Source organism: Babylonia areolata, chromosome 21, assembly GCF_041734735.1.
Source record: "Babylonia areolata isolate BAREFJ2019XMU chromosome 21, ASM4173473v1, whole genome shotgun sequence".
Lineage (NCBI taxonomy): Eukaryota > Metazoa > Mollusca > Gastropoda > Neogastropoda > Buccinidae > Babylonia > Babylonia areolata.
This window is the reverse complement of record NC_134896.1, coordinates 4,624,931-4,642,610: the sequence shown is the minus strand read 5'-3', so window position 1 is coordinate 4,642,610 and position 17,680 is coordinate 4,624,931. Positions and strand designations below refer to the sequence as shown.

Here is a 17,680-nt window from a genome sequence, read left to right as displayed (position 1 = left end):
AATCATCGTTAATCACTGGTCAAAATCAACCAATCAATGTCAACATAACACCATTCTCTCTCCTTTCCCCTCAAGCCAGTGTGACACTAAATGCAAATGCACATCCACAGAACTATAGCAATAGCAGTAAGCTGCCTTACCTTGAGTGTCAAACATAAACCGTGGCCGTCCATTGCTGAAAAGCACAGCAACATACTCTTGTTGATTCTCAGATGCAGCAAAGAACAGTAATCCTGAAGGCTGCTTGAGACGAAACTCAAAACGAATGCCTGCACACAAACGACGACAGATACAGTTGACATCATATTTCAATACATATGGATTGTTGACTGCACTTTTCCAAATTATCCTTTCTCCGTATACCCCCCGTTTTTATCCACACACACTAACACTCACACTCTCTCTCAGATACACACACAACATGCAGCCACAACCAACCAACCAACACACACATGCATCCACACACAAACATGCATCCACACACACAAACACAGAAACACGCACCTAGCCACCCCCACACACAGGCACATAAAAACATGCACCCATCCACCCACACATACACACAAACACGCACCTAACCACCCACACACACATGCACACACATCCACCCACCCATCCACCTAAACACCCACACATACACAAGCACATACCCATCCACATGCACACACACACATGCATCCACAAACACACACACACACACACACACACACACACACACAGAAGTACGCACCCACCCACACACACATACACAAACACGCACCGAGTCACCCCCACACACACGCACACACACACAAACATGCACCCACCCACCCATCCATCCACATATACACACATACACACACAAACACCCACTTAGCCTCACACACACACACGCACACACACACACACACACACGCACACACACAAACATGCACCCACCCACCCATCCATCCACATATACACACATACACACACAAACACCCACTTAGCCTCACACACACACACGCACACACACACAAACAGGCATCCACCCACCCACCCACCTAAACACCCACACACACACACATACACAAGCACATACCCACCCACCCACACACCCACACTGACACACACACACACACATCCACAAGCACATACCAACCCACCCACACTCACACACACCACTGACACCCACATCCACACGCACCCACCCACCCATCCAACTACACACTTATCCTCCCCCCCCCCCCACCAACCCCTCGTCCCCCACCACACACCCACACACACACACCCACACACACACACACACACACCCACACTCACCTGTAAAGTCCACATTCTGTGGCAGGGTCTCAGCAGGGAAGGCGTAGAAGCCTCCCCCGGGGAAGCGAGTGCCGCGCACCACAGAGGCCGGGTAGCTGAGGGCAATGTTGGTCTTCTGCACCGTGTAGGTGGGGGTGGGGCCGTTGGGGGAGGTGGGAGGCCTCCACCTCACGTTCATCACCGTCGAGTTGTAGCTGTCCACCGTGGGTTTGGCCATGCCCTCTGGGGCTGGGAGAGGGGGGACAACTCATGTCAACAATGCCTTGGTTACCTTTCTTTCCTTTTTTGACTCACTTGTGTAAACAAAGTGAGTCTATGTTTTAACCAGGTGTTCGGTTGTCTGTGTGTGTGTGTGTGTGTGTGTGTGTATGTGTGTCTGTGTGTCCGTGGTAAACTTTAACATTGACATTTTCTCTGCAAATACTTTGTCAGTTGACACTAAATTAGGCATAAAAATAGGAAAAATTCAGTTCTTTCCAGTCATTTTGCTTAAAACAATATTGCACCTCTGGGATGGGCACAAAAAAATAAAAAGTGAAGCCTAATTATATGCAAACTGCATTTACTGTTATATTTATATTTTTTGTATTCTCTAAACTTAGTACTTTGATCTGATATTCGACCCAACAACAAGAGCAGTCATTATTATCATTTTTTGTTTAATCAGGAACTTCTTTTGCTAAGCATGGAAGTTTTATTTTTTTTGCAAATGTTTTTTGGTGCAGATAGTAAAAAAAGGGAAATTACTCTGTAATTAATGCTAGGGGACTTAATTCGAATCTGGTTAGGACTTTTCTCTTTTTTTTAACGCGAAGCTTTATAATAACAAATACAGAACACATTTTAACGATTAGATTTTTTTTTAAAGTGTATCACAAGTGAGTCTTGAAGGCATTGCCTCTCTCGTTTATTTTTTTTAACATCTTTCACTGACAGCTGACAAATTGTATGCAAATACTGTATGCTGAGAATATTTCCATAAAAATATAAATGGGGATAGGGGGTGAGGACAGGGTGTACAGGGATTATACTTGCAATCTTTTATTCAATCACATCTGTGTGTGTGGGTGCAGATGTGAATGCTCGTGTGTTCTTTTCATCTTTATCACAATTATGATTATAATAATAACAATCATTATCATTGCAGTGGTTGTTATTGTTGTTGCTTTAGCAACAGATTGAAAGACCAGACGATGCCTAAACTCTTTACCCTTGAATAGTAAAGTTTCTGAGTCTTTAGTCAGCAAGGTTTTTGAGTCTTGAGTAATACAGTTTAAGAGTGTTGACTCCTGAGCCTTACCAGCAGGCAAGGTACGACCGGACGACGCTGTGCTGTTGACGCAGCCGATGTTGTTGCAGGCCTGCAGTCTGAAGTCATACGTGGCGTAGGGGGTCAGGCCTCGCACCACGTAGTGCCGGGTCTGTCCGTCCAGCTCTGCCACCAGCTGGTCAACACAACACTTTCACTTTCAGTTTCTCTTCCTCTTCTTCTTCGTTCGTGGGCTGCAACTCTTGCGTTCACTTGTATGTACATAAGTGGGCTTTTATGTGTAGGACCGTTTTTACCCTGCCATGTAGGCAGCCATACTCTGTTTTCAGGTGCATGCTGGGTATGTTCTGGGTATGCTGACATGGATTACAGAATCTTTAACGTGTGTATTTGATCATCTGCTAGTGTATACACACGAGTCAAGGAAAGGAATAGCTATGAGCAGAGCTTGAGGCACAAGCAGGTCTGCACATATGTTGAGCTGGGAGATGGGAAAAATCTCCACCCTTTACCCACCAGGCACCATTACCGAGATTCAAACCTGGGACCGCAAGATTGAAAGTCCAACGCTTTAACCACTCGGCTATTGGCGCCCATCTTTCAGTTTCTCAAACAGGCGTCACTGCGTTCAGACAAGTCCATATACCCTGCACCACACGTGCAAGGCGGATGACTGACCAGCCGCATAACCCAACATGCTTTGTCAGCCAATGAGTGATCGCATATATATATATATTTGTGTACCTATCAGAGTGTATTTCTTCTAAAGAATTTTGTCAGAGGACAACACATGCTGTAAGTTTCAGTTTCAGTATCAGTAGCTCAAGGAGGCGTCACTGCGTTCGGACAAATCCATATACACTACACCACATCTGCCAAGCAGATGCCTGACCAGCAGCGTAACCCAACGTGCTTAGTCAGGCCTTGAGACATGCTGTAAACAGGACCTCAGTTTCATTTTCAAGTCAAACTTTCAGAAGAAAGGGTAAGACCAGGGCTCAAACCCTGACCCTCACAGCCACTGTGCTGGCAGATAAGCATCTTACCCATGCAGCCACCTTCCTCCATCCACCCCAGAAAGCAGGGAGAGACTGACCTGCCAGGTGGCGGGAGCAGCGAAGGGGTCGGCGGTGAGGTTGGTGGCCACGTTCTGAAACAGGCGGTAGGTGGTGATGTTGCCTCGGGCCTCGCTGACAGAGGGCTGTGTCCACGACACGTTCAGCTCCGTGCCAGTGATCCCGATGATGGCAGGGGCAGGCATGAACACAGGAACTGCAACGTTCACGTCACATCAGTGTGTGGTTATGGTGATCAACAGCAAACATCTGTAAGTTTGTTGTTGTCTTTTGGGGGGGAAGTACACACGCGCGCGCGCACACACACACATGTGCAAACACATAAACACACTCTGAACAACACACACACACACACACACACACACACACACACACACACACACACACTCACAACAACAACACACACACAAGCACACACACACATACACTCACACACACACACACACACATAGACGCAAACACTTCCATTCTCACGTTCTCTTTCCTGTCACACATATAAACATACACATTTCAAGTCTACGCCTATTCATACACATGCGCACACTTACACATATTATTCTCCCCACCTCCCCCCCCATCTCACCCCTCCCCGTCCCTGGTCTCAATTCACTTTAATTAACAGACGTCAAGCTAAATGACCCACTACCAAGCACATGCATGCGGATCAAAACACACAAACACATCCACACAGATCAAAACACACAAATACATCCACACAGATCAAAACACACAAACACATGCACACAGATCAAAACACACAAACACACGCACACAGATCAAAACACAAAAACACGTGCACACAGATCAAAACACAGCATCAAGCAGCCCTACTCACATGCACACAGATCAAAACACACACACACATGCACACAGATCAAAACACACAAACACATGCACACAGATCAAAACACACAAACACATGCACACAGACCAAAACACAGCATCAAACAGCCCTACTCACATGCACACAGATCAAAACACACAAACACATGCACACAGATCAAAACACAGCATCAAGCAGCCCTACTCACATGCACACAGATCAAAACACACGCACACAGATCAAAACACACACACACATGCACACAGATCAAAACACACAAACACATGCACACAGATCAAAACACACACACACATGCACACAGATCAAAACACACAAACACCGGCACACAGATCAAAACACAGCATCAAGCAGCCCTACTCACACGTCTCCTTTGTGCGGCCAACAGTCCAGGGACTGGCGGCTCGACCAGCCTCGTTCTGAGCCAGCACCTGGAACTCATACGCTGTGTAGGCCCTCAGCTGTGTCACGTTGAAGCTGGTGGCCGGGGGGTCCAGAATGGACTGGTCCGGGTTCAGCGGGTCGTACTGACCACTGGGATAAAAGATTCGCTGTTCCACAGGATTCCGATGTCCGTCTGGACCCGGCAGGCCTCGAATCCACAATTCGTAGAATGTTATCACTCCTGTGAAACAAGCAAAGTGATTCACAGAATGTTATCACTCCTGTGAAACAAGCAAAGTGATTCATAGAATGTTATCACTCCTGTGAAACAAGCAAAGTGATTCATAGAATGTTATCACTCCTGTGAAACAAGCAAAGTGATTCATAGAATGTTATCACTCCTGTGAAACAAGCAAAGTAATTCATAGAATGTTATCACTCCTGTTAAACAAGCAAAGTGAATTGTAGAATGTTATCACTCCTATGAAACAAGCAAAGTGATTCATAGAATGTTATCACTCATCTGAAACAAGCAAAGTGATTCATAGAATGTTATCACTCCTGTGAAACAAGCAAAGTGATTCATAGAATGTTATCACTCCTGTGAAACAAGCAAAGTGATTCATAGAATGTTATCACTCCTGTGAAACAAGCAAAGTGAATCGTAGAATGTTATCACTCCTGTGAAACAAGCAAGGTGATTCATAGAATGTTATCACTCCTGTGAAACAAGCAAAGTGAATCGTAGAATGTTATCACTCATCTGAAACAAGCAAAGTGATTCACAGAATGTTATCACTCCTGTGAAACAAGCAAAGTGAATCGTAGAATGTTATCACTCCTCTGAAACAAGCAAAGTGAATCGTAGAATGTTATCACTCCTGTGAAACAAGCAAAGTGATTCATAGAATGTTATCACTCCTGTGAAACAAGCAAAGTGATTCATAGAATGTTATCACTCCTATGAAACAAGCAAAGTGATTCACAGAATGTTATCACTCCTCTGAAACAAGCAAAGTGAAGGCCATGTTAAAGGTTAAAGGTTCCACAGCCTTTCACCTCCATCGGGGCAGTGAAGTTATATCCGTGGGTCTAGGATCTGGCACAGGCAGGAGGGGTCCTATCCTCCTCTTCTGACGTTTTAACATCCCTTACCAGACTTACATTCCCGTTCACACCTGTGTGGAGTGAGGAAAAACAGAAGTAAAATGCCTTTCCCAAGGACACAACACCATGCTGAAACAGAGCCTCGAACTCTGAACACCGGTGAACACTGGATCAGAAGGCCAATGCCTGATTCTGCCAGAACTTCCTATTGTGCATCATGTTACTTTCATCCATCCCACAGTTGTGCTCTCTTTCATCTCCAGCAGAGGTCTTGATTCCTGTCCTTGACAAAATAACACCCTGCTCAGGCAGGAAAAAGAATAGCTGTGGCTAGTTTCAGTTTCAGTTTCTGTGGCTAGTGACCTCCCTTAGTACATTTTACCTCCCTTCTGCATGCTTACGCTCTGAACAGCTTGACCTTAAGGATGTCAGCTTACAGGTCGCTAAACTCCACTTCAATACTGGCCTATGCAGCACCCTCTTTTCTGGTAGCAATGTGCGTGGACTGTGCAAAGACCACTGGCTATGCTTAAGGAAGTATCACTGAATAACATAGGATACAAATGATGGTATCTAAAGGCAACTCTCAGTTGGCTCTACCAAGGAAGGCGGCCTGGCCTGTTGTGCAAACGACTCTGTGTAGAGTGCTTAGAACTTGGTCTGAGACCAGGGACAGGTGCTTTATAAGTATCCATATCAATCTACCATTCCTGCGAACTATGCTCAAATCAGCTTGAGGGTTTTGGTTGTCGTATGAAGTTGTTTTCTCATTTTCTCTCTATCAAACTGTTACAATAACAATGATAATAATCACAACAACAATAACAACTTCTTCTTCTTCTTTTTCTTCATCTTCATTCATGGGCTGCAACTCCTATGTTCGGTCCTATGTACAGAAGTGGGCTTTTATGTGTATGACCATTTTTACCCCGCCATGTAGGCAGCCATACTCCATTTTGGGGGTTATAACAATAATAATAATAATAAAAAAATAATAATAACGAGAATACAAAGTCCTGACCGTTGGGGTTGAGGGGGGGTTCCCACTCGACGAGAAGCTGGGTGCTGCTGATGGGGGTGATGGTGGGGGGCTGCATGTCTGTAGGGGGCGCTGTCTGGGTGGTAAAGGTCAGGCCGTTGCTCTCCGAGCATCCTCCATCCGTACAGGCCTTGACCGTCATGTTGTACCTGTGACCACGGGGACAGGCCGTTATGTCTCCACACCACACACACCTCACCACAACATTCACCACACCACACCACGACACAACACCACAAACACACCACACACCACCACAAACACACCACACAACACCACAAACACACCACACAACACCACAAACACACCACACCACAACACAACACACCACACCACACCACACCATGACACAAACCCAGACCACAAGCACAACACACCACACCACAAGCACACCACACTACACACCACAACACACCACACCACGACACAAACCCACACCACAAGCACACCACACCACAACACACCACACCACGACACAAACACCACACCACAAGCACACCACATTACACACACCACTACACACCACAACACACCATACCACACCACACCATGACACAAACACCACACCACAAACACACCACACCACACAGACCACAAATACACTGCACCACACAACACCACAACACACCACAAACTCACCACAGAACACCACAAACACACCATTCACCACACCACACCACACCACGACACAAACACTACACCATAAACACACCACACCACACAACACCACAAACACACCACACCACACAGACCACAAACACACTGCACCACACACCACACCACAAACACACCACAAAACACAACACACCACACTACACACCACACACCACACCACCCCTCCCCACACCACAGCATGCGTCACCTGTGGTAAGGCCTCAGTGATTTCAGCTCAGCCTGGGTGTCATTGCCCGTCCACTCCACCATCAGGTCGGTCACATTCTCCAGATTGTACGACACCAGCTGATACTCCAGGAGAGGTCCGTTCATCTTGGACGGGGGGTTCCAGAAAAACGAAGCGCTTGCCACCTGGATCTCTTTCACCTGTATACAATCAGTCATTCTGACTACCTGGATCTCTTTCACCTGTATACAATCAGTCATTCTGACTACCTGGATCTCTTTCACCTGTATACAATCAGTCATTCTGACTACCTGGATCTCTTTCACCTGTATACAATCAGTCATTCTGACCACCTCAGTACCTGGATCTCTTTCACCTGTATACAATCAGTCATTCTGACTACCTGGATCTCTTTCACCTGTATACAATCAGTCATTCTGACTACCTGGATCTCTTTCACCTGTATACAATCAGTCATTCTGACCACATGGATCTCTTTCACATGTATACAATCAGTCATTCTGACTACCTGGATCTCTTTCACCTGTATACAATCAGTCATTCTGACTACCTGGATCTCTTTCACCTGTATACAATCAGTCATTCTGACTACCTGGATCTCTTTCACCTGTATACAGTCATTCTGACTACCTGGATCTCTTTCACCTGTATACAATCAGTCATTCTGACTACCTGGATCTCTTTCACCTGTATACAATCAGTCATTCTGACTACCTGGATCTCTTTCACCTGTATACAATCAGTCATTCTGACTACCTGGATCTCTTTCACCAGTATACAGTCAGTCATTCTGACTACCTGGATCTCTTTCACCTGTATACAATCAGTCATTCTGACTACCTGGATCTCTTTCACCTGTATACAATCAGTCATCCTGACTACCTGGATCTCTTTCACCTGTATACAATCAGTCATCCTGACTACCTGGATCTCTTTCACCTGAATACAATCAGTCATTCTGACTACCTGGATCTCTTTCACCTGTATACAATCAGTCATTCTGATTACCTGGATCTCTTTCACCTGAATACAATCAGTCATTCTGACTACCTGGATCTCTTTCACATGCATACAATCAGTCATTCTGACTACCTGGATCTCTTTCACCTGTACACAATCAGTCATTCTGACTACCTGGATCTCTTTCACCTGTATACAATCAGTCATTCTGACTACCTGGATCTCTTTCACCTGTATACAATCAGTCATTCTGACTACCTGGATCTCTTTCACCTGCATACAATCAGTCATTCTGACTACCTGGATCTCTTTCACCAATATACAATCAGTCATTCTGACTACCTGGATCTCTTTCACCTGTATACAATCAGTCATTCTGACTACCTGGATCTCTTTCACCTGTATACAATCAGTCATTCTGACCACCTGGATCTCTTTTGCCTGTATACAATCAGTCATTCTGACTACTTGGATCTCTTTCACCAGTATACAGTAACAGACCTACACAAACACCACACACACAACACAGTAACAGACCTACACAAACAACACACACCACCACAACACAGTAACAGACCTACACAAACAGCACACACCACCACAACACAGTAACAGACCTACACAAACAGCACACACCACAACACAGTGTAACATCACTCCTCTTTTGCAACATCTCCACTGGCTCCCTGTCTCACACCGAATAAAGTACAAGATCAGCACTCTATGTTATAGATGCATTCACAAAACTGCCCCTTCCTATCTCTGCGGCTGCCTTCACCTCTACACTCCATCTCGCTCACTACGATCGGCCTCGGATCCACTCTGTTTACGCATACCCAGATTTAAAACACTCGACTATTGGCCGCCGTTCTTTCTCTGTTTCTGGACCTTGCGATTGGAATGAACTTCCTTTTTCGCTTCGTCAAGTCTCCACACTCAGCTCTTTCAAGTCTGGCCTTAAAACCCACCTCTTCCCAAAATAGCCTCCCTTGCCTGCCCTTCCTTGTCTTTAGTTTCTGCAGTATTAGAGTTATGCATGCGTGTGAATGACTGGTGCGAAAGCGCTTTGATTTGTCTCTGCACAAGATCCAGCGCTATATAAATACCATTATTATTATTATTAACAGACCTACACAAACAGCACACACCACCACAACACAGTGTAACAGACCTACACAAACAGTACACGCCACCACAACACAGTCTAACTGAAATACACAAACAGCACACACCACCACAACATAGTGTAACAGACCTACACAAACAGCACACACCACAACACAGTAACAGACCTACACAAACAGCACACACCACCACAACATAGTGTAACAGACCTACACAAACAGCACACACCACAACACAGTAACAGACCTACACAAACAGCACACACCACAACACAGTAACAGACCTACACAAACAGCACACACCACAACACAGTAACAGACCTACACAAACAGCACACACCACAACACAGTAACAGACCTACACAAACAGCACACACCACAACACAGTAACAGACCTACACAAACAGCACACACCACAACACAGTAACAGACCTACACAAACAGCACACACCACCACAACACAGTAACAGACCTACACAAACAGCACACACCACAACACAAGAGTGTAACAGACCAACACAAACAACACACACACCACCACAACACAGTGTAACAGACCTACACAAACAGCACACACCACAACACAGTAACAGACCTACACAAACAGCACACACCACCACAACATAGTGTAACAGACCTACACAAACAGCACACACCACCACAACACAGTGTAACGGACCTACACAAACAGCACACACCACCAGAACACAGAAGCACTGTATACCTGAAGAACCATATCGGCAGAAGGTATTCCGGGGTTGGTTCTGAAGGTGACGGGGGCGCTGCGAACACTACCCACAGCATTGCTGGCCTCCACTTCGTACGTGTACAGCGTGTACGGCTGCAGGTCTGTGTCAATGTAGTCCCGACCTGTTGTCCACACCATGTACCGTAACAATCAGGCTATTGAGCGCATCGTTACACAAGCCGCATCCCCTAATTCTTCTAAAACTGGGAATTTATTTGCACATAAGCCGCAGTGGTCTCATAAGCTGCAAATGTTATACACACACAAAAAAACAAGTGTAAAAATTTTTCAAAATTAACCACAGAAAGTGGAAAACTCGACAGATACAGAAACATGTCTGATGCCTACAAAACACGTATTCAGTGACAAAGCATTGCGTCGTGTTTTTGGCATGATGAAATTGTCTGAGCAAGGGCAATCAACGGATTATTTTGTGTGCATAAAGGAAAGTGTAAAATTGGAGGGGAAAAACATGTAAACAGTTAACACAGGCACACATAAAAGTGAGTTTTGAAGTCACTGATGAGTCAAAACCAGTTTTGAAACCTAATGTGAATTTTAAAATAGACTGGCGACTGACTGCAACTAGATTTGACCTGAACGTGTCATCAGGAAACACATCAGAAAAATCCACAAACAACCCAACTATCTGGGCCAGAGTTTGATCCTTGTGAGCACTGCCTTCCCCACTCTCCTGACTGGGAGGGCTTCAGGACAGTCAGTGTTGGGATGGTTCCCAAAGGCCAACTAGCCCCAAGGCTGCAGCACTAAGAGCCAGTGCAATCTTGCCTCCTAGTTTGAGAGTCATGGCCCTTCACAAAAGGCTATGCTGTAAATGAATTCACACTGCAGTAAAGAAACTATTGATGATACAGCTCTCACTTTGCTGTTGGCCACAACTGTAAGCTCGTGACTTCAGAGTGTCTTCGAAGCGCTTCAAAGACACTCTAAAAGCTGCTCTGAAGGCCTTCAGCATCAGCCACGACACATGGGAGCTGAATGCAATGGACAGACCAAAGTGACGTTCAGCTGTCCACAAAGGCGCCAAATCCTGTGAGGCCAACAGAATCGCTGCAGCAGAGCAACACAGACAGGCCAGGAAAAGCAGTGCCAGCAAGTCCCCGACAGCCGCCACCATCCTCTGTCCACACTGCGTCAGAACCTTCCGGGCGCGGACTGGCCTGACCAGTCATCTGCGCACCCACAGAGTCCAACCCACCCACCCCCAGGATGACTTGATGGTCCTCGTCGATCCTGACGGACGAACCACACACAAGCTCATGACTTCCATCTTCCCCACACAGCAGCAAACAAACTTTATGTCTGACAGGAGTGGATAGAGCATGTCATTCAATAAGAGGGTCATGGGTTCAAATCCCAGCTGCACCTGCTGGGTTAAGGGTGGGTGATTTTTCCAAATTCCCACATCAAGGTGCATGTAGACCTGCTGCTGCCTGAACCTCCTTTGTGTCTATATATACACATACAGAACACCATTTATGCACATCAAAGATCCTGCCATCAAAGCAGAGTTTGGCTGATTATGGAAACACAAAAGCACCCAACATGCACACCCCAGAAAAGAGAGCTCCTCAAAAGCACAGTAAAAAAGGTCACACAAATAAACCCCACTCAAACATTTGAGTAAACACAGAAGCTGTAAGCCATCCAACACACAAAGAGAGAAACAAAACTGCTTGTCTTCAACAACTAGCAGCAACCATGTCAGTCAATCAGTCCATTCTTCTGTCCACAGATCAATCAATTTTCCAATCACCCACTCAAAAAAATAGTGTCCCCACATGTTGAAGACTCAACAAACAACACACTGTGACCCAATGTAAGACCAGGCCCCTCATAGACCTGATGACTCAACAAACAACACACTGTGACCCAATGTAAGACCAGGCCCCTCATAGACCTGATGACTCAACAAACACACTGTGACCCAATGTAAGACCAGGCCCCTCATAGACCTGATGACTCAACAAACAACACACTGTGACCCAATGTAAGACCACCTCTCACCTTGCCCCTCGTAGACCTGCACGTCATCGCGGAAGAGGCGGTAGCGGAGAATGACTCCGTTGGGGAAGTCAGGGGGCAGCCAGGAGATGTTCATGGAGGTCGGGGTCAGGGGGTCATGCACTGGGGGTGGCTGCTGTGACGGTGCTGCCACCCAAACCAATCATTGTGAGTGATCAATCAATCAATCAATCACTGTATTGTCTGAAACAGAGTACTGAAATTCGCCTTCAGGCTCGACGTAAAGAAAACAAACACTTATTTCTAGAGAGAGTAACTTTAAAAAGTGTAGACATTCATTCCATCATTAAATCAAAACACCCACACGACGACTTACATACACTGTTCATAGAGACTATCATGCACAGTAACTGACATGAATCATTCATAGTAATATGTATCATTCATTGTGAAGAAAATACAGTTACAAATATGCAGTGTTCATAGTGAGTAAAATGCATAAAAACAAATATGGATCTTTCATTGTATGTAAACTGCATATTAACAAGTATACATCATTCATAGTGAGTAAAATGCATTTGTAACTACTGGTAATATGTATCGTTCCTAGTGATTTGCAAGAGGAAAGAAGTTAACAGAAACAAACAGAATGGAAAAAAAAAGGACTACAACTTACTCTTGCTACACCAACAACTTACTCTGCTACACCAACAACTTACTCTAGCTACACCAACATCTTACTCTGCTACACCAACAAAAAGAACAACTTACTCTTGCTACACCAACAACTTACTCTGCTACACCAACAAAAAGAACAACTTACTCTTGCTACACCAACAACTTACTCTTGCTACACCAACAAAAAGAACAACTTACTCTTGCTACACCAACAACTTACTCTTGCTACACCAACAAAAAGAACAACTTACTCTTGCTACACCAACAACTTACTCTTGCTACACCAACAACTTACTCTTGCTACACCAACAAAAAGACTTACTCTTGCTACACCAACAACTTACTCTTGCTACACCAACAACTTACTCTTGCTACACCAACAAAAAGAACAACTTACTCTGCTACACCAACAACTTACTCTTGCTACACCAACAAAAAGAACAACTTACTCTTGCTACACCAACAACTTACTCTTGCTACACCAACAAAAAGAACTACTTACTCCTGCTACACCAACGACTTACTCTTGCTACACCAACAAAAAGAACTACTTACTCCTACTACACCAATGACTTACTCTTGCTACAGCCATACTCGTTGTCGGCACTGAGGTCACTGGCGTCCTGCACACAGGTGTCACACTGGCGACCTGTGACATACAGCTTGCACTGACAATCCCCCGTAACACGGTTACAGCTGCTGTTGGTGATGCCTGCCTCCAGACAGTTACAGGGCTCACATCTGCCACACAGAGAAGACCAAGATTAATATCATTATTATATGAGTACTTATATCGCACCTATCTTCGGCCCAACACTCTGCTTAAATCACAGACTGACATAAGTTTTACATTTGGGCCAACAGCAAAGTGAGAGCTGTATTATCAATGGTTTCTCCAGTCAATGGGAAATCATTTACAGCTTAGTCTTTTGTGAAGGACTATGACTCTCAAACTAGGAGGCAAAATTGCACTGGTTCTTAGTGCTGCAGCCTTGTGGGCTAGTTGGCCTTTGGGAACCATCCCAACGCCGACTGTCCTAAAACCCTCTTGGCCGAGAGAGTGGGGATGTAACTTGGGCAAGACACTCTCCACTATAATCAAATTCTAGCCCAAATAGTCGGAACAGCAGCTGCCTCCTCTGCTGTTCTGATGGTCATAGTCGGACACGACTGACTATCATATATATATATATATATATATCTTCAATCGAATACCAAGCTCTAAACACTTTACAAGCACGGAGTCCACTACTGCGCATCTAAGGGTTCATGAGCTAAACGTCCTGCTAGCTTGCTCACCTGCCAGCTTTGAAGTTGTAGAATCCCTCGGCACACTGGTCACAGTTGTGGCCAGCCACCCCATCGGCCGTGCGACAGGAACACTGGCCAGTCTGGCTGTCGCAGGTGGTACCCGGCACCTCACCGTCTGGGTCACAGCTACAGGGGAGGCAGCCACCCGCCGGGGCCAGGTCCTTGTAGTAACCTGCACACACCCTCTTTACTCCAGTCAGCTTCTCTTTTGTTGGTGTGGGTTTTTTTGTTTAGCTTTTTTCATATCATTCTTTTTGCTGTGTGAAAAGCGTAAAGGATGTATTAGTGAAGACAGAATGCAGAAAACACAATATTTCATTATCTCAGTAAAACAAATTCATTTGTGGTGCAAAAACCAGTCCCATGTTTGACAGGAGCAACAGCCGAGTGGGTTAGAGCATTTTACATTCAATCTGAGGGTCAGGGGTTCAAATCCCATCTGCACCTGTTGGATTAAGTGTGGTCAAGGGCCAGATCCTTGCAGAAATCTGCACACCATTCCTGATTCTATGAAGTGTCAAAGCATGTGTACTGATCCATGTTCACTGTTACCATATCTGCTTTGAAACTTATTTTCTCAGCCACCACTTATCCACTAAATTCTGAATTGGTCACCCAGCACCGTGCGCCTGATGGACTGACAGCCAGACAACAGAACATCTGCTGCAGTGCTGCCCCCTCCATGAGGCGCTGTGAAAGAGGAACTGACCCGACCAAACTCCAGTGACCCGGAGGCTCTGTGGTTGTGTAGAGAACCTGCAACATACAGCTGCCTTCGTTGCAGAGACTGGGGTGTCCATTTGATGAACTTGAAGGACATTCTCAGCCAGGATAATGCCGGGATGCACTGTGAGAGAACAGCCTCGTCAAGGAATCCCAAACCAAAATGGATCCCTACAGCAGCAGCAGCATCACCATCATTCATCATCATTGAAAATAACACACACAAAAAAGATCAAACAACAGCCACTGTTATCAAAAGCACAGTTACTCCACCACACACACACCCATACACACACCCACATACACACACACATACCTGAAACGCAGTCGTCACAGCGGAGGCCCTGTCGGCTGGTCAAACAGATGCACTGCCCCGTGGTGGAGTGACACGGACCCTCACTGTTCACCCCGCTGGGGTCGCAGTTGCAGGGGTCACAGCCCAGCACATTCTCTCGGGTCAGGTTGAAGAAGTTGGCCTTGCACCTGTTGCAGTTGGTGCCCTCCACGTTCTCCTTGCACACACAGCCATTGGTGCAGTCCACGTTGCCCTCCGGAACCCCCGCCTTCAGGCACAGGCACGGCTCACAGCCCTCCGTTGGGGAATTCCCAAAACTGAAGCTGCCCGGTCGGCACTCGTTGCACTGGCGCCCGGCCGTCTGGGACTTGCACACACACTGGCCAGTGTCTCTGAGATGAAGAGAAAGGGGGGTTGTTGGGTGAGGGGTGGTGGTGGGGGGGTCAGGTTGTGAGATGCATTCACACACACACAGAAACATGTATACAGACGCAGACACACACATTATTCACACACACACACACACACACACACACACACATGTACACATGCACACACACACAGAGACACACACATACACATGCAGCACATACACAAATCAGAGAATTGCACACACAAACACACACACACACACACACACACACACACACACACACACACACACACACAAACACTCAATAATGCACATCAAACATCAAACAATTACATCATTCACTTCTACAATGCATTGAAGCAGCAACAAGTATTTAACAGTAAATATAAAAAAGAGGGGGGGGGGGTGATAATCATCTGTAGTTCATTTTTTCTGAATGAACAGTCATGCAGAGCAGCAAACAGAAGCTGAACACCTGCACAAACAGAAGCTGAACACCTGCACAAACAGAAGCTGAACACCTGCAGTTGAACACCTGCACAAACAGAAGCTGAACACCTGCATAAACAGAAGCTGAACACCCGCACAAACAGAAGCTGGACACCTGCACAAACAGAAGTTGAACACCCGCACAAACAGAAGCTGAACACCTGCACAAACAGAAGCTGAACACCTGCACAAACAGACAGAAGCTGAACACCTGCACAAACAGAAGCTGAACATCTGCACAAACAGAAGCTGAACACCTGCAAACACGCAAACAGAAGCTGAACACCTGCACAAACAGAAGCTGAACACCTGCACAAACAGAAGCTGAACACCTGCACAAACAGAAACTGAACACCTGCACAAACAGAAGCTGAACACCTGCAAACACGCAAACAGAAGCTGAACACCTGCACAAACAGAAGCTGAACACCTGCACAAACAGAAACTGAACACCCGCACAAACAGAAGCTGAACACCTGCACAAACAGAAGCTGAACACCTGCAAACACGCAAACAGAAGCTGAACACCTGCACAAACAGAAGCTGAACACCTGCAAACACGCAAACAGAAGCTGAACACCTGCACAAACAGAAGCTGAACACCTGCAAACAGGAGCTGAACACCTGCACAGACTTACTTGTCACAGGTGGTGCCAGCCTCTGTGCCGGTGTCGTTGCAGTTGCAGGGCAGACAGCCTGAAGAGAAGTTGTAGAAGCCGTCCACACACTGGTGACACTTGAGCCCCTCCACAGTGCCCTTGCACTGACACTGGCCGTTGTCAGGGTTACAGGCCATGCTGGTGGACCCCACAGGGTTACAGTTACACGCCATGCAGCCGTTGGGGTTATCGTCCTGCAGGTTGTAAAACCCGTACTGACAACTGTTGCACTGCTTGCCTGAAACAATTATATAAAAAAAATCATTTGAAAAAAAAACAAGAGAGGCAAGGCCTTCAAGACTCATGTCACAACTCATGACAATCTCGTGTGGAGTGTTTTGTACATGCCCTTCCCCACTCCCTCTCCCCAGCTTGTCTTTTTGTATGTGTGACTCCCGGTTGTACGTTTTTCACGTGCAATCGTGGAGTCATGTGTGTTTGTGTCACTGCTGAGCAGAGTTTAAAATTTCTCTG

At 46.0% G+C, this 17,680-nt stretch overlaps 1 protein-coding gene across 1 annotated transcript in view; it reads right to left on the bottom strand.

Moving 5' to 3' along the window:
- LOC143296012 (usherin-like) overlaps nt 1-17,680 on the bottom strand; it is a 168,276-nt gene that overhangs the window by 119,845 nt on the left and 30,751 nt on the right. The window contains exons 12-24 of the mRNA XM_076607750.1: nt 17,186-17,444; nt 15,707-16,077; nt 14,656-14,839; nt 13,934-14,097; nt 12,721-12,864; nt 10,669-10,814; nt 7,861-8,039; nt 6,981-7,147; nt 4,833-5,093; nt 3,648-3,823; nt 2,582-2,726; nt 1,282-1,509; nt 141-269 (exon numbers count right to left, since the gene is read on the bottom strand). Coding sequence (XP_076463865.1) covers nt 141-269; nt 1,282-1,509; nt 2,582-2,726; nt 3,648-3,823; nt 4,833-5,093; nt 6,981-7,147; nt 7,861-8,039; nt 10,669-10,814; nt 12,721-12,864; nt 13,934-14,097; nt 14,656-14,839; nt 15,707-16,077; nt 17,186-17,444 — 2,553 coding nt within the window. The remainder of the gene's footprint in view (nt 1-140; nt 270-1,281; nt 1,510-2,581; nt 2,727-3,647; nt 3,824-4,832; nt 5,094-6,980; nt 7,148-7,860; nt 8,040-10,668; nt 10,815-12,720; nt 12,865-13,933; nt 14,098-14,655; nt 14,840-15,706; nt 16,078-17,185; nt 17,445-17,680) is intronic.